The sequence below is a fragment of the Trachypithecus francoisi genome, unplaced genomic scaffold, assembly GCF_009764315.1.
Source record: "Trachypithecus francoisi isolate TF-2019V2 unplaced genomic scaffold, Tfra_2.0 Lachesis_group11, whole genome shotgun sequence".
NCBI classification, from domain to species: Eukaryota; Metazoa; Chordata; class Mammalia; order Primates; family Cercopithecidae; genus Trachypithecus; species Trachypithecus francoisi.
Window position 1 is genome coordinate 38,684,198 of NW_022681456.1, and position 20,264 is coordinate 38,704,461.

General features: G+C 41.8%; 2 protein-coding genes across 3 annotated transcripts in view; one reads left to right on the plus strand and one right to left on the minus strand.

Annotated features, from left to right (window-relative positions):
* Positions 1–20,264, plus strand: part of TMCC3 (transmembrane and coiled-coil domain family 3) — a 317,061-nt gene that overhangs the window by 158,586 nt on the left and 138,211 nt on the right. The gene's annotated exons all lie outside the window — the stretch shown is intronic.
* On the minus strand, positions 18,788–19,764 carry LOC117089610 (chloride intracellular channel protein 1-like). Its single transcript, XM_033221038.1, is given in 2 exon segments — positions 18,788–19,559; positions 19,562–19,764. Coding segments are annotated over 2 exon segments (711 nt in total). The 5' UTR covers positions 19,743–19,764; the 3' UTR covers positions 18,788–19,029.

The window sequence follows — 20,264 nt, forward strand, 5'->3', positions numbered from 1 at the left end:
GTGGGTGTGGATGAGAGCGCCCCTGTTACGGGATGCATCCTGTACAGGGTAGGTTCTTGCTTTGCACCCTGAGCTGAGCTGCTGGGACAGGCTTCAGCCACATAAGACTCTGAACTGGAATAATTGGGTAACTAATTATCTTACTTGTTCTCATTAATCTTTCTTAAGTATATTTAGCTCACATTGATTTCAGTGTTTAATATAGAAGTGTTTTGGGTCTTTACTTAGAAGTTTGGTGATGTTTTATTCTGACCAGAAATATGTAGGAACTTAACTCTTAAAATTGATTTTGTCATACCAATTCAGCTGTTCCACTGAAAGTCAAAGTTTTCAAGAACCTATGGCTGATATTAAGTGAGGACTTACTGAACTCTGGGCCAGGCACAGTATCAGGCACTTGGAAACAGGGATGCAAGACAGATTGGTTTTCCCATTGTTATTGTGCTGGTGGAAACACTGAGATTGAGCATTTAGGAAGGATGGATTTATGATTAGAATGGTGAGCATTTGTTAAATGGGCATGTTTTGCGGATAGATGTAATAATGATAAAAACCACTTACTGATTAATTGCCATGTGCTCACTTCCTTCCTAAAAGTTTTTATGTCAATTATCTCATTTGATACTTACCGTGACCTTATGAAGTACATGCTTTTATTATCCCCCTTTTATAGATGGGAAGCACAGAGAAGTTAAGTAGATGATTCAAAATCACACAGCTAAAAAGTGATGTAATCTGCTTTTTGTTTTGCTTAATATATGTGCTGCAGAAGAGAGCACAGTATAATCTGGATTTAAACTCAGTCCAACTCCACAATGTGTGCTCATTATGGAATTACTAAGGAATATATTGGCTCATTGCTTTTTTGTTTTTGTTTTTGTTTTTTGAGACGGAGTCTCACTCTGTCGCCCAGGCTGGAGTGCAATGGTATGATCTTGGATCACTGCAACCTCCACTTCCCAGGTTCAAGCAATTCTCCTGCCTCAGCCTCCCGAGTAGCTGGGATTACAGGTGCATGCCACCATGCCCGGCTAATTTTCGTATTTTTAGTAGAAACAGGGTTTCACCATATTGACTAGGCTGGTCTTAAACTCCTGACCTCAAGTGATCCACCTACCTCAGCCTCCCTAAGTGCTGGGATTATAGGCCTGAGTCACCATGCCCAACCTTATTGATATATTTTATTAGTAGCTTCCAGTTAAAAAAAAAAATGATGTTTAATTATTGTTAACCATCAATATCCCTGGAATCGGTTGATGTTTCAAGCTGTGAAACATGTTGAAGGGCTTTCAACAGATACAGTGTCCTATTGCAGCATGGGGTCTGAACTAATTTCTAGACTTAAAACTGGTCGAATTTTTGCTGTGTGTTAGTATTTTGGGGGATGAAATTTCACTTGTAGTGAGTCTAGAGTCATTTGGGAATGAATCTTGTTGTGTTACTTGCAGTGTTCAGTTGTGATGAAAAGAAATCCCCTGGGCTATTTTTGTTAAATCAATTTTATGTCTTTTAGTTATTTATCATGAAGTTTGCTTTAGTGAGTGAAAGTCTATGTTTCCCAATGTGCATATGTGCATATTTATGTGTACATGCACTACTTAAAGCTATGAAAATCTCAGTGTATTGCTAGCTTCTTGCTGTGTATGACTGTACTTAGTGTAAACTCTTTCAATTGGGAGTGATGTCTGAAACTAAAAACTATGTGGTGCTACAAGCTAGGCTGTATAACCCTCAATTCAAACTCATAGTCATAGATCATCTTTTCTCCCAGCCATGCTGTCATAACACTGATGAGAGCTGTCATACTTCATTCATTCAGCTAACCTTGATTGAGTGAGTACCTACTCTATCCTAAGCATTGACATTGTTGCTGGAAGTAAAACAGTGACTCAGACCTGGTCACCAACTGCTCAGGATGTTTTTTGTTAAGTCTCTTGTCCATGATGTAGTCTAACCCGACCACATGCTAACTGACTACATATAAAGTGAATGAGGTCAGATTCTGTTCGCAGCTGCCCAGACTGATGTGCTTAAAGCAATCTCTGGACAGATGGGGCATCTGGCACCTGTTGTGACTGCATCATGTTCTGTGGAATAAAGGAGGGAACTGGAAGGCTTGCAGTGAAGCAAAGGCAAAGCTATTTCCCCAGATGCCATGGCATGATTCGTAGCCCTCTTTGGCTGGCTTCACAATCTGCCCAAACTTGAGAAGCTCAAGGTTAAACTAGTTCTAGTTTAAACTAGGACTTTCTGTGTAATTTTTAAAATGTCCCCAACTGAAAAAGAACTACACATTCCTCTCAGCTTACTATAAAGAATAATAGACACTAGTCCATGTTGAATATATTTAAATAGGATGGTCTGCAAATTTTCATACTTGAACTGTCCTTCAATGTTTAAACTGAACGCACACAGTCTTATAGGCAGCTGGAATAGAGACAAAGTAATACTTAGAGCTTAGTAAATACTTGTTGCTCAGCTCCACAAGTATTTACTAAGCATTTTCCTAAGAAAAGCACTGTGAAAGATCAAAACACACACACTCAAAAACCCACAGTAATGTTCAAAACAACCAAACTTTGGGATTTTTAGATGCCACCTTGCCTCTGTGGGTGCTTTTGGTCCAAGTGCAGATGGTGCAGTACAGGAAGCTCTGAGATCATCTATCTCATTCCCCAAGAAAGGTAGCAGATGAGAAGGCTGAGGCCTGGGAAGATAAATATTGCAAACTTTGCGTGTTCATTAGGGAAAGCATGAAAATCAATTGTGGGTCCTCTGGTAGCAAACATGGGCCACCTTCTCCACACATTTCCCAGTGCCCCACCGATCCCGCGTGTATCATTTCAGAAGGCTACCAAGTAATAACTCTTCTAACTGGTAAAATATATCATTTGGAGAGGAGGAGGAGCTTTGTTGGGAAAAAAGAAGCGGAGGACGAGCTTCTAATCCCAAACGTTGGCATCAAACTATTTCTAAGATAGCCTTGAATTGAATCAATGTAGCAGTGGTTAATTCGTAGGTGAATTACAGCTTGATGGAAACAATAACATCATCATGCTTGGGTTGCACATTTTAAACTTGTAAAATAATAGCCGACTCGAATGCCAATCATGAGCTTCCCAAACAGCAGCTGTCACTGTGTGGTGGACTTGGCTCTGAGTGTCTCAGGTCACCCTGATGTGTTCCAGCGTTCGCTGTTTCAGTGTCATTGAGTACACAGTGGCCACCGCAGATCACAGACTCATGGCGGGGACTGTCTAACCCTCACAATCAGGAGCGTTGGAGCTTAAGAATCAATGCACAGCCTTACTTACACTTTTCATTTAAACTGTGCTTGAAGCTTTCAATGTTTCCAGCTGTGCATGTATTAGAAGGGATAAAAGAATAAGGGAAGAACTTCAGAAAATAGTGTTGTTCCAAAGGAGGGCTTGGTAATTCTAAATGGCCAGTAGGGCAGGCCAGAGGCTGCTGAGGATTCACATCGCAGGAGAGAAAGTATTTACCAGTAGGGTTGCTTTGATTGATGGGTCCTGGGAATTTCTGCAACATGCCCTGCAGCACCTAAGAGCAGGATGGATGTTTCCAAGGCTGAATGTTTCTGCCCTTCTGCTCCTAGGGAAAAAAATTTCCACTCCCACTGCAGCTCTACCCTAGCCAATTAATGGAGTTCTTTCAGTGATTTTTCATTTGTGAGTATGATATGCTCAGCTCTTGGCCTAATTAGACAAGAGGGAACCGCTGATTGCTCAGTCTCCAGACTTCTTGCTTGGAACATGCATTCTCAGTTTCTTTACACCAGTAGTTGAATTAATAAAAGAAAGAGGAGGGGGTTAGGTGCAGTGGCTCACGCCTGTAATCCCAGCACTTTGGGAGTCTGAGGAGGGTGGATCACGAGGTCAGGAGTTCAAGACCAGCCTGACCAACATGGTAAAACGCTGTCTCTACTAAAAATACAAAAATTAGCCAGGTGTCGTGGTGCACGCCTGTAATCCCAGCTCTCGGAAGGCTGAGGCAAGAGAATCGCTTGGATCCGGGAGGCAGAGGTTGCAGTGAACCGAGATCATGCCACTGCACTCCAGCCTGGGCGACAGAATGAGACTCCATCTCAAAAAAAAAAAAGAAAAGAAAAAAAGAAAAAGGAGGGAAACATTCCAAATCTGCCAAGACATTAAATATATAATGGATGCATATAGTATTTTCAAAATTTAAAAGACATAAAATAGGTCTCTCTCCCAACCCTGTCCCCTTCCCAGAAACAACCTCTATTAACTTTGTCTATTCCTAGAGATAGATCCATGTATATGCATTTAATGTCTGTATATATATACATATAGATCTGTTTATCTTTGTCATTCACAGAAATGGTAACGTATACATAAGTTCTATAGCTTAGTTGTTTCTTTTTGTTTTGTTTTTGTTTTTGAGATGGAGTTTCACTCTTGTTGCCCAGGCTGGAGTGCAGTGGCGCAGTCTCAGCTCACTGCATCCTTCGCCTCCTGGGTTCAAGCAGTTCTACTTCAGCTTCCTGCGTAGCTGGGATTACAGGCGCCTGCCACCACGCCCAGCTAATTTTTTGTGTTTTTAGTAGAGACAGGGTTTCATCGGCCAGGCTGGCTGGTCTCGAATTCCTGGCTTCGGGTAATCCACCCTCCTTGGCGCCTCCCAAAGTGCAGGGATTATAGGCGTGAGCCCCCGCACCCGGCCACCTTACTTGTTTTTACTTATCTTAGGGATTGTTCCAGGTTCGCACATGTAGACCTTCCATATTTGCTTTTAATAACTACAGGAATGTTTGTTAAACATTGTTTAGATGGTCCATCATTTACTAGCCTTTTATCGCTGGACATTTTGGTTGTACAATCTTCTGCTGTCCTAACAGTAATTAAATGTTACCCTTTAACATAAATATTTCGGCACATATGCTGATTTATCTGTATTGTCAGTTTGCAGAAATAGAATCGCTAGGCCAAATAGTATACACTTTTAAATATTTAAAATATTTAAATATAGACATTGTCATATTGCCCTCCTATAGAGGATTTCTTCATTGACTTCTTCCTGGCAGTACATAAGAATGCATCCTCCAACTCCTTTCCCCTCTCCCCATCTCCACCTTGGCCATATCAGAGTCTGTCTTTTGCAGGACAAAAGGTTTTGATCTGGGACGAGCATGAATATTTTTAAAACTCACCCCGTGGGTGTCAGCAGTGTTTCAGTTGCAAGTCACAGAAAATCTGCCTCAAACCGAGTTAAACCAAAATTAAAAAAAAAAAAAAAGATGGAGAAGTTGATGGGCACATATAACAAAAGTCCAGAGAGAAAATGTGCTTCAGGCGTAGCTGGATCTAGGGAGAGCTGGCATATCATGGCACAGCTTCAGGGACACAGTCACATTGCATTAGAAAACCGTGTGAAGGCTGCCCCTGGAGTCAGTGGCCATACATTCAGGAACACAGCTGAGCTTACAGGGACTTGGTCTCTCTCCATTTCCCAGCCCTGTTTCCTTGGGGTTTGCTTTGTTCGCAGGCAGGCTTTCTCCATGTGGCAGCTCTAGGTTTACGTTCTATGAACTTTGTAACCTCAATCTAAGAGCCTCTCCTTCTCTGTAGATACAGCCAAAGTCACGCAATTGTTCTTCATTGATCTGACTTTGGTCAGATACTCATCCCAAGTAATTGATCACTTCTGGGAACGTCTTTTGGTTTGCTTGGCTGTCACCCATTCCCTGTTCTTCTGAGAGTAGCCCCTTGATTTTCTTCCTCAACTCTTAAGTCCCCATGGTTCTAGGGCCCTTCCTTCATCCAGGGCTGAGCATGCGACCGTAGGCATGGCCAGTCAGCACCCATTCTACCAACGGCCAAAGTGATTCTGATTCTTGGACTCTACCTCCTTGACCACTAACCCATCTGTAAGCTAGACCAGTTTGTCTGAGACTCAGGAGAGTTATAGCTGAAGAAGATGGGAGATGGAAGTGCATACAAATCACCTGGCGATCTTGTAGTAAAGCAGATTCTAATTTATTAGGTGTGAGATGGAATCCACTGCATTTCTAACAGGGTCTCGGAAGATGTTGATGCTGCTAGTCCAAAGGCCACACTTTGAAGTAGAGAGACATAAAGTGGATCCAATGGCCTCTCTAGGCTCCTCCTGGTCTAATGATTTTGAGATTTTGTAGCATATACAAAAGGATACGAAACAAACAAAATCTCCACATGCAATCAATTCTAATTTGTCTCCACTTCACATAGCAAATAGAAGTCACATTTTAATGATCACATATATCCAAAACCATAAATATTATGAAAACATTCATTCACTTAAGAAATGCAGTTCCATTTCCTGCCTTGATGGGGTTGGGAGAGGAAACCTTCATTGAATTTTTCTGAAAGAATCATACTTTTGACCAATGTTGGCAAGAAAGTAACTTTTTCTTTTGGGGACTGTGAGCTCTCTGTTGTCTTACTGAAAAACAAAACAAAACAAAAAAACTGCTGCTGATTCTACTGTCAAGTTAGTGACTGATTTGTGCTTTACCTGAGGAACCAATTTGCCCTTGGCTGACACTGGGCTTTATCTATCTAGTTATCCCATCATAACTGGGTGACCTAGTGGCAAAAACTGGGGACAGTCTACTGTTTTCTTGAGAATAACACAGTCACTCTCCTTCTGTCTCATGACCAACTGCTCTTCACATCTTCTTTTTAAATAAATTCTTTTCTCGTCATCTCTCAGTACCGATGTCTCAATCCAGGAATAACTTGCACAACATCTAAAGAGTTTCTTTGCTCTCCCTTATTCAAATCGGCTGTTGAATGGACTCCGCAATACCCAGCACCATTTACTGAAATAGAAAAATGATTTCTTTTGGAAGGCAATTTCATGCCTTGTTATCCCCAACAATGTTTCTGAAATACAAGGTTAGATGGTATTTCCAGAAAGTCCCTATTCATTCCTGAGACTGAAAAGCAAAAATAAAATTTTAAAGGGGGCTCCAGAAGCCCATGGCATTGTCTGCTAGATATCTTCATGCTTTGAGGATCATTGTGTGGCATTGTAAAGATATTTGCTTTAAAATCATGCCTCCTGCAAGGAAAATTGTAGCCTCAAACACTTGTGTCATTATATAAATAGGTGTTAATGAGTCGATTGTACAAAGTAGACTGTGATTGAGAGTTGCTGTTCTTATGAGAAGATCACAGAAAGACAGCTGGATTTTCTTCTGCCTTTTTTGGAATCCTTATACTCATTCTGCTTCACAGATATGACTTCTACCAGAAGGCAAGTTGTGCAGAATTCTCATCTTGTGCTTTATTTTTTTATTGCTAAACTGTTAAGTAAAGCCAGTCCCATCCGCAAGTTTGAAAAGCCGCTTTAGGACTTAATTATTAAAAGGTAACATCTCCTCCATAAATACTGATCCTCTAGAAATACTGTGGTGTCCACATTTGCCTTTTAAGATTAATATAACCCATCCTCTCCTGTAAGAAATGGGATTTCGAGGCCCTCTCTTGGCTCTGTGTATCTGCGGTTGACTCGCTGAGTGTCAGAGTTACCCTTAGAGGGTGCCTCAGCTGGGAAGTCATTGATCAACAAATTGCACCTTGATGGTAGAATAGAAAGAAGAGCGGTGTATGTTGTAGCAGGGAGTTGTCTTTATCCATTAGTGATGTACATACCAGGAGATAGAAGATTTGGGGATTTGTCAATTGGCCTAATGACATTTTCCCAGCAAGTCTTTATTGGGCACCTGCTGTGTTCCAAGACATAATGGTTGGCTCTGGGTATACAGTGATGATCCAGCATACTGAGCCCTGACCTCATGCAGGTAACTTAAATGAGCTATTTAATGCCTGGACTTGACTTGAAAGATGAAGCTAATTCCTAACCTCACTGGATTGCTGTGATAATGAAACACATTTTTGAAAGTATAAAGTATTAAATGCAGAGTTCCTGAGGTCAGAATGATGACACAGCCTCAGCAATGTCCTTAAGCTTGAACTTTCTAACATTAGCTCTTTTTTTCTATTATCTGTTTTCATGAAGTTATCCTCACGGCCCTCACTTTGCCCTTTGTCTTTTTATGACAGTTGCATTTTCCTCTCCAAGGATTGTCCCGTTTTCCTGATTCTTGAGCAGTGCCAGCTTTTTATCTGCCTTGCAAAATATTTTTCTAAAGGAGGGGCCTCCTAAGAAATTTCATGAGTATTTGATAGGAACTTAGAAAGAAAAAAGTGACTATTCACAAAAGATAGTGAGACAAAAACGAAAAGTAGCTTTCTGTATTATACATACAATAAAAATCAGACCTTAATACCCCAGAATACAGTTCTCATGAGACATCTCTGTCATTTCCTAGAGTTAGAAATAAACAGAGAACAGTTTTGAAGTTGGGCAAGTAGCCAGCCTTGTCGTCTGTGGATAGGAATGATGAGGGTCATGTTTGAGTGAGGGAGAGAGTGGAGAGGCAGTCTCTTGAGCATGCTATTGGAGCAGCTGAGACTTGGAAGCATGCAGGGAACGTTTCTAAGAATGCCTTTGCTGTACATGTTGGAGGAAGATCTCAGGCTTGCATTTAAAAGACCCCTGGCCTGTCACAGCCTCCCCGGGTATGTTTTGGTTTTGGTTTTTTGGATTTTTTGACTCATTGCACAAACTTTATCTATGATCTGTTAACTGGGGGAGTCCTTCTTCTCTCCGATTCTAATGTCCAGAGTAATGTATGTGTCTCTCTCTCTGCTCTGTATCCCTGTCTCTGCATCTCTTCTTCTCTCCCACACACAAGCTCTCCACTGCACTTATGTGATTTTATCACTAAGACTGGGAATGCTGAGCAAACCTTAAGTCTGAGCCCCTAAAGAAATGTTTTAGAGGATTTTGTTTACACTTTGTATATTGCACAATTAATGCATCTTAAGAGATTAAGAGCTGCTGCTTTTCTCTGTCCCTGACCTAAGTAAATGAATGAATGAATGAATGAATAAATAAATAAATAGGCAGCTTAGCATCATGGTATAGTGCAGTGTTGGCAAACACTTTCTGTAAAGGGCCAGATATTTTACATTTTTAAGCTTAAATATTTTAACCTTTGTGGACCGTACAATCTCTGCCGTAACTACTCGAGTTGGCCAGTGAATCATGAAAGCAGCTATAGGCAATATGTAAACAGGTGAGCATAGCTGTGTTCCAATAAACTTATGGACACTGAAATTTGAATTTAATGTAAGTGTTATATGTCATGAAATAGTATTCGTTTTTTTTTTTTTGCCAACAGTTTAAAACTACAGCCCTCATGAAAAACAGGCTCTGGGGTAGATTTGGCCCCTGGACCATTGTCGTTTGGCAACTCCTGGTAGAGTGGAAGAAACTCAGAACAAGAAGTGAGAAGCCTTACCTTCCAATTTTGGTTTTACTACTTTTTAGTTTTGACATAATCATTTTGCTTCTAACCTCAGTTTCCCTGTCTGAAAAATGAGTGTGGAAAGAGGGTAAACAGGAACTTTAGAGTGGAGAAACCCGGCAGACACTGCCTCAGTCAGGTGGTCATGGTCAACATCACCAGTGCTAAGTCGTGATAGAGTAAGAAATATTTGGTCTTTGTCCCTGGTTCCTGACACAGAACTTCTATAACCCTTGGAAGTTCCTGAGTGACAGGCATGATAGGAGCATTTTCTGTTATTCATAACAAGCCCCTTCAGCCTTACCTGAGTTTCTGCTAATGAGGTGACTTTGGTGGGCCCCTAGATACCTCCAGGATGGAGCTGGTTGCCAAAGGAACCAACCATGTAGTTAGAGAGTGGAACTTTCAGGGCCCCTGATATGGTTTGGCTGTGTCTCCACCCAAATCTCATCTTGAATTGTAGCTCCCACAATTCCCACGTGTTGTGGGAGGGACCTGGTGGGAGGTGATTGAATCATGGGAGCAGGTCTTTCCCATGCTGTTCTCATGATAGTGAATAACTCTCATGAGATCTGATGGTTTTATAAAGAGGAGTTCCCCTGCACAAGCTCTCTCTTGCCTGCTGCCATGTAAGATGTCCCTTGTTCTTCTGCTGTGATTGTGAGGCCTCCCCAGCCATATGGAACTGTGAGTCAATTACAACTCTTTCCTTTATAAATTACCCAGTCTCAGGTATGTGTTTATTAGCAGCATGAGAACAGCCACGCTTCTTTCAGGGAGTGGTGAAGGGGTCGAGACTGAGTTAATCACCAATAGCCAATGATGTAATCAATCATACCTCTGTTATGGAAGCTCCATTAAAAAACCCTAAAGGACAGGGTTCTGAGGGTTCCAGATTGATGAATGCATCCATGTACCAGGAATGGGGCACATCCCAGCCCCACAGGGATGGAAGCTTCTGCACTCTGCCCCTTCTGGACCTCACTCATGTGCCTCTTTCTTGAGCTGCTCACGTGTATCCTTTATAATAAACAAGAGTAGGAAAGTATTCTCCTTAATTCTGTGAGCCCTGAGGAGGGAGTTTTAGGACTCCTCTGACCCCTGATTTATAGCCAGTCAGAAGTATGGAGGGCCCAGGGCTTGCAGTTGGTGTCTGGAACAGGGCAGTCTTGTGGGGCTGTTAACTCCAGGTAGTTAGTGTCAGAACTGAATTGAATTGAATTACAGGATACCTGGCTGCTGTTCAGAAAACTGGAGAATTAGTGTGAGGAAAAACCCCCACATTTAGTGTTAGAAGTGTTGTGACTGAAGCAGTTGAGAGCCACGTTGATAGCATGCACCCTTGATAGGATTTGATGAAAATGGCACCCCAGCCCTGCAGTCATCTTTCAGTAAAGCCATTGACACCAGTTTAAGCATGAGGGAACGACCAAGTAGACCTAGGGACAGTCTACAATATACCCGATCGCTATTTCTCAAAACTGTCAAGGCCATCAGAAACAAGGCAAGTGTGCCCCACGGTCACAGATCAGAGGAGACTAAGGAGACATGATTAAACATCATGTTGTGTCCTGGACATGGGATCTTGGGGGAGAAAAAAGACATTAGGGAAAAACTGGTGACATCTGAACAAAGTGTGGAGCTTAGTCAATAGTCTTGTGTTGGTGTCGGTCCCTTGGTTGTGACAAATCTACTGTGGTCATGTAAGATGTTCATATTGCAGGGACCTAGGTTAGGAGAACAGGTGAATTTTGCAGCTTTGTTATAAATCTAAAGCTGGTCTACAATAAAAGCTTTATAGTAAGAAAACATTAAGAAAAATCTCCAGGATTTGGCAGTTGATTAGGTAAGGAGGGCAAGGGAGAAGGAGAAATAAAGATTTTTGTCAAAGTCTTTGGCCTGATTACCTCGGAAGTTAGCTATGTGAGTGGACGGAAATGACAGAATATAGGAGGCAGTCTGGCTTGCAATAGGAAATAATGAACTTGTGGTACTAGGGATAGATCCATGAATGTGATGTACCATTTAACAGTTGGAGTAAGAAAAAGGGCCAGAAAGAGCTTTTGGATTTCAGATGTTTGGTTTAAAATGACCTCTAGCCTCACAGCATTTGGCATTTAATTCTAATTTAAGAAAGAAAGATGAACTGTATTAAAAATAAAATAGTGATTGAACTTGTATAAATAGCTGGACTCCTGCTCTTGTTTCTATGTTTGTATGTGGGTAAATTTATCTTTTTGTCATTAATGCATTGCTTGGAGTTGGAGTAGCTATCAGCCCCTCTTTATTTGCAGAAGGACTTAGAGTCATGTTGCCAAGTGAAACATGACTTAAGTGACTCAGCAGCCAGAGCTAGCCCTTTTTCTTTAGCTAGAAGTGCTGGTTGTGTTGACCCAAATATACTGGAGCGCATGTTTTGTTTACTTCAGACAAGAAGTAAGAGCTTTGTTTGAGTCATTCCTTTTTCTATCTTCCCTATTTGTATTTTACAGCCGGAACTGCCTCAAAAATGCACACAGCCATTCATCAGAGGCCTGCGATGTCTGCTGTGCATTAACAGAATATGAAATGTGTGAAATTTATCAGTGTAGGATCAAACCACAGGCAAGACCTCATGCCTGCATAGGTCATGAACAGGCACTTCACCAAAGAAGAAATTCAGGTGGCAATACATGTGTGAAAAAAATTAAACTTTGCAAATAACAGAAGATGTATAATTAAACTTGTGAAGATAGCAAAGAAATACGGAACCAGTGCTGGCAAGGGTATGAGGAAGAGTACACTGGCAGGATTATAGATCAACATAATTTAGGGGGAGGGCAGCTTGACACATATATTCCAGACTTTAAAATGTATTTATCCTTTGTTTCAGTCACTCCACTTCTAGAGATTATTCTAAGGGAATAATGGGACAGGCATATAAAGATATATGTAAAGAATGACCATCTAAGCATTTTTTTTTTTTTTTTTTTTTTTTTGAGAAGGAGTCTCACTCTGTCCACCAGGCTGGAGTGCAGTGACGCGATTTCGGCTCACTGCAAGCTCTGCCTCCTGGGTTCCCACCATTCTCCTGCCTCTGCCTCCCGAGTAGCTGGGACTACAGGCGCCCGCCACTGCACCCAGCTAATTTTTTGTATTTTTAGTAGAGACGGGGTTTCACCGTGGTCTCGATCTCCTGACCTTGTGATCCGCCCATCTCAGCCTCCCAAAGTGCTGGGATTACAGGTGTGAGCCACCGCGCCCGGCCAGCATTGTTTAAAATAGTAAAGAACCGATGATAACATCTAACAATAAACAGACACTGGTTAGCTTCAGTGTTGTAGATGTAGCAATTATAATAGAAAGACTTGCATTAAGTTTTTGGAAAAAAAATTTCAAAATGCATTCATATAGTCCCATTTATACAACTTGTATGTGTGCATGTACACTTCTAAAAGAAAATATGCTAAATTTTAAATGCTTTTAAACTGTAAATGGAAATATTTTAATTCTAAACCAAAATGTGGACACTCAGTGCTAAATTCTGAGTGATGTAAACTGTCCTCTCATAAATTACTATTATTTTTGTAGAGCCTAAAACATGTTCCCATCACCACCCATATGCTCCCTCTCCAAAATAATCCTGACTTTCTTAAATGAAAATTATAGTTCATCCTAAATTATTAAGAATTTTCATTCACAGTGTGAAGAATCTAGAGCTGTGTTATAGAGAAGCCAGCAAATAGTTATTGTTCCTTAGTTTTATTTTATGCTATAGTAGTTAAAATACCCAAAACAGTGCTTCATTAAAAAAAAAAAAAAAAAAAAAAAAAAACACTATACTTACAAATACAGGGTGAAAAATGGGATTTCAGTGGAAAATGGGATTTTCTTTCCCTTAATTTCATTAATTTACATCTTGCCTCTTTCCAAATATATGTAAAGTACCTAGATCTTTCAATAGAACATGCGCTGAACATAAAAAAGTGTTCACACACATGAACTAACCAGCTGCACCATCACACTGCCTCCAAGGTAGTACGATAAAAGGCAGGGATGATAAAAGGCAGAACATATTTCCAAAGACACTCAAGATCTCTGAACTAGAGACTTCACCTTTCACACATGAATGAAATGATTCAAAAATCATCTTTCTTCCAAAGTCAATTGAAAACCAGTGTGGTCATGTAGTTCGGATCAGGCCAGGGGCAGAGCTTGAGAAGAAGAGCTGACTGTAGCCAGCAGGGTCCCTAAGTAAATAAGGCTTCATGTAACCATATACAGCCTGACAGACTAGGAGAAGAAAGGAAAGGAGTGAGCAAGGGGAAAAGGTTTAGAACACCTGCTCTTTGCCAAGCACTAAACTGAAATGCTTATTGTGTGCTGTCTGATGTAGTAAGGTGCAGGGATATTTTAATGTTCAGATAGGAGTTTGATCTAAATATTTCCAAATAAGTCAGTCTTCTTCCTGATGTTACCCTTGCCAACTGCATGCCATGGGCTGTCATCTCCAGATCTGCCAGTCCACCCAGTTAGTTGCTAATGATCCCAGATTTCCCCACCTCCCACCACTCTTGAGTATCTCATAAGCCACTTCTTAAACTGCCTGCCATAGCCAAGGTGAGGAGGGCTTGGGATTATTTCAAGAGGTCTACCGGATACCTTGGATTTCAGAGCCAGAGTTGTGAACAAGACTTCACTTTTCATGTTCCTCATTTGTATCTGCCTCTTTCCAAAAAGGATTTGAAGTACTGAAATCTTTCAACAGTATGTGTGCTGCGAGACATTTCATAAGAGAGAGAATTTTAGGAACTCTACGCAGAGGGACAGTATTTACAAAAGCAAGACAAAGTGAGCAAAGGAGAGAAAACAAACGTCTTACTGTATGTGGGAATGAGCAAAAGGAGAGGGGGAGTAAGACTGAGCACAGTTGCACATGGGGGTGGAGCTCCTTATGATGTTTTAGTGATTAAATAGGTGACACCTAGGAAGGGTGATCACTTGGCTTTGTGGCAAGAAGTTTGTCTAAGCCATTCCCAGCACCTGGTAGGCTTCTTCCTGTATTAGGACAGCTTCACACCAAGATTCCTTCTGGAACCTTGAGCCTAGTTAACCCTATGCCCATTAACCCTGCCATGTTATACCTGCTATGTCAACCTCTCTTATGCTGACATCCCCTTTTTGTTTTTCACGCACCTCCATCTTCCCACCCCTTAGCACTATTCCAAACCGTCACCACTTCTTCAAGTGGCTGACACCTCCTATTCGCAAGGTTCCAAACAGGGGTCTGTGCACTAAGTCTGGCCCTCTGCCATGTTTTGCCTAATCTACACATCCCACCTTTATTACTGGCAAGAGCCAAGAATCTGCAGTCTCCTGTTTGCTGAAGTCTCCAGCACCCTCTGTTGTTTCCTCCTCCCCTTCTCCACTCCCTATTGTTCCCACTCTCTGTTGTTTCCCAGTCCTTCCTGTGTTCCATGTCTTGGTCTGGGTGGTAGTCAGCTAAGTCTATTCAGTTAATAAAACTTCACAAAGCACTTATTTTGCAGTTTTCTATGAGCACATTATATACCAGCTTAAAAAATTTTTAAAGTTAATTAAAAAGCAGAATCTTGATTTCTCTGGATAAACTCTGCAGTGGACATCATTATTTTCCCCATTTAGTAGATTAAGATATCTGAAAGGACAGTTTGTCTATGGTCATTCAGCTGGTACACGACAGAACATAGGAGTCACACTTGGGTAGACTGTACTTTTTTTGTTTGTTTGTTTTGTTTTGTTTTGGAGAGGGAGTCTCGCTCTGTTGCCCAGGCTGGAGTGCAGTGGCATGATCTCGGCTCACTGCAAGCTCTGCCTCCCAGGTCCAAGCGATTCTGCTACTTCAGCCTCTTGAGTAGCTGGGATTACAGGCGTGTGCCACCGTGCCTGGCCAATTTTTGTATTTTTAGTAGAGATGGCGTTTCACCATGTTGGCCAGGCTGGTCTCGACCTCCTGACCTCAGATGATCCACCCGTCTTGGCCTCCAAAGTGCTGAGATTACAGGTGTGAGTGAGCCATAGCGCCCAGCCTTGGCCTGTGCTCTTGACCATTGTGTCTTCCTTCCTGTCAAGAGAGTTGGTCCAACCATGAGAGACTAATTTTACTCTTGTCTTCTCTTTGCCACTTCAATATCCAAACCATGAGTTTCAGATATTCATTTATATTATTTGTTTTATGTGCTGTGGTAGATTAAAAGTGGCCATGAATTATTTGCAACTCCTTTCATTGAGATGTGGGATCTTATTATCCTCCCCTTGACTTTGGGCTGGTCTTAACAATTTGCTTAAGTGGTAGAATGCAGTGGAGATGACACTGCTTGACTTACGAGGTAGACTGGAAGAAGATTTGTAGCGTCTGCCTTGGTTTCTTTGAATACTGACTCTTAGAATCCAGTTGCCAAGCTGTGAGAAACCCATAGAGAGGTCCACATGGAAAGGAAATGTGGACACTGGCTGACAGCCCAGCTTAGCTCCCAGCCCACAGCCAGCAGCAACTTGCCAACCATGTGAGAGAGCCATCTTGGAAGTGGATCCTCCAGCCTCAATTGAATGACCCCAGTTAATGCCCCACAGAGCAGAGATGAGTTGTTCCCGCTGAGCACTGCTCAAATTGCAGATTTCATGAGAAAAGTAAATGACTAGTATTGTCTTAGGCCACCAATTTTTGGGATGGCATATTATACAGCAGTAACTGGAACACCAGCCAGTTTTGCTTAACTAATATATGTTAGAATCATATGTAAGATCAAAAAATGTTTTTGCTTTCTTTAATATTAGTGCTATCATAGAAAGTTTCTCCTAGCAAAAACTTAACTTTTAATTCAAGCCATTCCTGGAAATCACTCCAGGAATTATTTTCGCATGCTACAAATGTTATTTTCTCTATCCTCACTAAAGCAAATACCAAAGACCACCTATAGTAGTACACATTTGCTGACCAAACTGAAACTTTCTAGGGAAAAAACACATTTGCTAGTAGAATATCAACAAAGTGACATCAAAATAATTGTAGGAAGTAAGCCAATGTAAAATCAGTTTCTCTATGAATTTGTGAGTTGCTAGAAATTAGGTATGAAAACTATACAGTCTAAAGTTAATTTTTCACATTGCTAAATGAGCAGAAGACTACCATCTCACGTTTTTGGTTGGGGCTCTCCACTTACCCAAGACATTTGCTTGGCAAATATTTTCCTAGCCAAACTGCACAGTCACCCAGGGTGTGTTCTACCACACTGGACCAGCCAAGTTGGACAGTGACTGATTACCAGGGTCATGTGTTTACTGCAAAGGGAGGTCATAAGGTTATAGCTCCCATTTCTTCTGAGCCCTTTGCAGTATGTACTCTCTGTGCTGTTTCCCCAGCAAGATAAGTGAGGTAGGGAAGAGATGCTTTTGAATGCATGGCTGGTCATGAAATGCCTGTAAGAAACTTGATAGGGATATGGGTGATACTGACATATGTATTAGAAAGTTGATTGTTCTATGAAAACCTAAAGAATGATGGGCACTGCTCTAGTCTGAATGTTTTTGTGCCTCCACCCCCAGTCAATTCATATGTTGAAACTTAATCCCCAGTGCAATGGTATTAGGAGGTGGGACCTTTGGGAAGTGATTAGGTCAAGAGGGTAGAGCCCTCATGAATGGGATTAGGCTGAGTGGAGCTTGTTTGCCCCTTCCACCACATGAGGATGCAACAAGAAGGCTCTGTCTATGAGGAAGCAGGTCCTACCAGACACTGAGTCTGCCAATGCCTTGATCTTGAACTTCCCAGCCTCCAGAACTGTGAGAAATAAATTTCTGTCGTGTAGAAGCCACCCAATCCATGGGCATTTTTTTTTTATAGCAACCTGATTGGAGTATGACAGCCACAGTACATAGTTAAGTGAAAAAAAAAAAAAAAAAAGCAGATTGACAAATGGGAGGTGTTATATTACACAATTTGTTTGACGTAAAGATGGATGAATAAGAGATGGTGAGTTACGGCTGGGCACGGTGGCTCACACCTGTAATCCCAGCACTTTGCAAGGCCGAGACGCGTGGATCACCTGAGGTCAGAAGTTCGAGACCAGCCTGGACAACACTATGAAACCCCGTCTGCACTAAAAATATAAAAAAACCGAGTGTGGTGATGCACACCTGTAATCCCACCTACTTGGGAGGCTGAGGCAGGAGAATTTCTTGAACCTGGGAGGCAGAGGTTGCAGTGAGCTGAGATCACGCCACTGCACTCCAGTCTAGGCAACAGAGTGAGACTCTGTCTCAAAAAGAAAAAAAAGAGATGGTGAGTTAGAAAGAGAAGTGTTTTTTAGCAAGGCCAAAGAATCTATTCTTTTAGATCAGGGAGGGGTGCTACTCAACTCTGCAGCTCTGAGTTGAAAGTAGCCACAGATTATATATAAAGGGATGGATGTGGCCATGTGCTACCAAAACTTTATGGACATTGAACATTGAATGTCATATATTTTTCACATGTCACATAATATTATTCCTGTCTTCAGTCATTTAAAAGTATAAAAACAATCCTAAGCTCACAGGCTATATAAAAGTAGGTGCAGACTGGCTTTGGCCACAGGCTGTAGTCTGCTGACGCCTGTTGTCATTTGGGTTGGGGATAAGTTGGTGGTTTGCTTTCACTCTCTACTGTCTAAACTTTTGTGTTTTTGGAACTTTTTAGAACAAGTATTACTTTTTTTTTAGATGAGATCTTGGTCTGTTGCCCAGGCTGGAGTGCAGTGGCATGACTGTAGCTCACTTCAGCCTCAAACTCCTAGGTTCAAGTGATCCTCCCACCTTAGCCTCCCAAGTGGCTGGGACTTACAGGCATGCACCACCATACCTGGCTAAGTTTTTAAATTTTTATCTTTAATAGATATGATGTTTCCCTATGTTGCTCAAGCTGGTCTTGAACTCCTGGACTCAAGTTATCCTCCTGTCTCTGCCTCACAAAGTCTTGGGATTATAGATGTGAGTCATAGCGCCTGGCCTATGACTCTTAAAATTAAAAAAAAAAAAAAAAAAGATATTTCCATGTTAGAGCAAAGGAAGAGGAGAAAGTCTCTGTGTGGGCCCCTGTTAGGTTTCAGTGAGAAAAGGACAAGTGATAGCACCTCAGGGCTCTTGTTCGAATAATTCAAGATCTCATTTATTCCCACTGACCCACCCAGAATTGGGTTGAAAGTCCCATTGGTTCTCTCTAAAGAGATTTATGAACTTAAGTTGTAAACAATTTAAGGTAAATAGTGTTACTAATTATAAATTATTTTCATCTGCTTGTTAAAGCCGGCCTATTAGAATATCAGCCTGAGAAGAGGGTGAGCTTAGATTAAGATAACTTGAAAGCAGCAACACCAAATCCTTTTTTTTTTTTTTTGGTTTTTATTCTGTATTTTATTACTGAAATATGTTGTCCTACCCATCCCACCCCACAATAAAAATCTCACTCAGGCCCCCATTTCTTTCCCTCATCCCCTCTTCCACCACACCATCCCGGAACAAGTGATCCAGGATTCCCTGACCACTGGCCATTTTGGAGTGTGTCCATTGGGTAGCAATGTGGAAACCACCAGGGCCTTTGTGAAGAAAATGGAGGGGGTTGAGGGAGTCCCAGGAGGGGCTTATTTGAGGGCCTTGGCCACTTGCTCATAGGCGAGCTCGATCTCCTCATCATCTGGACAGGTGGAAGCGAATTCTTCCCGCGCGTAGGCATTGCTCAAGTACCGATGCACTCCCTGGAAGACCTCGGGGATGGTGAATCCCCGGTACTTCTTACACACCACCTGTACTATGTGTAACTTTGGCAACAGGTTGCAGTCAGCCAGGGTGAGCTCGTTGCCATCCAGAAACTTCCTCTGAGAGACACCTTCATCCTTAGCACTGGTTTCATCCACTTCTTCTAGGAGGGGGGATGTTAAGTAGTTGTCTAAAACCTTCAGGGCTTTCGGGAGTCCCTTCTCCAGATTATCACTGAGTGCTGAGTTTGAATTCTTGATGTAGGCAGAAAATTTGGCAAATATGTCCAGCCCAGCAGTGTTGGACTCAGGGTTCAGAGCTGCCAGCTTGGGGTACCTGGGAGGGCACAGCACTGCCTCCAGAAATTCCTCAATCTTGTTGGTGTCTGTGTGCACCTCAGTGCCATACAGCAGGCTCCTGGGCACAGCTTCTGCACTGTCTCGGTCCGCCTTTTGGTGTCAATGGTGGTAACATTGAAGGTGACTCCTTTGAGCCACAGTCCCATGAACAGTCTCTGGGAGAACAGGCAGTTCCCAATCTTGGCCCCATCACTGCCAGCCTTCACGAACAATTCGACCTGCGGTTGTTCTTCAGCCATGGTTGCGTCGGGCCCACCATATTCTTTTTTAAACGCTGTTACCCATACTAATTCAGACTTCCCTCTCTTCTTATTTTACCCACAACTGACTATGCTCTTATGGTACCTATCTTAGGCTAGTTTGCACTAGGTCTGTTGATGTTCTTTTTGTCTGTCTTCATTCTCTGTAAATTCCCTGAAGGCATGGGTCTTTATATAATACCTTTTATTCATTCACGTATTCAACAAGTATTTACCGAGTGCTTTCTACATGTCAGGCATTGTTCTGGGACCTAGGGATACTGGTGTGAACAAAGCAAAATTTTGATCTATGGAGCACACAGTCTTGGTTGAATCTGACTTTGTCCTGTTCATCTGCATTAATGTTTTTCCTCAAGGATAAATTAGCTTTACTTCACAGGTCAACAGGGATTGATTATTAGTGGGTGCTTAGGTAGTGCTGTGGTCTGAATGTATCCCCCAAAAGTTTATGTGTTGAGAACTTAATTGCCACCATAACAGTATTAAGAGGTGAGGCCTTTA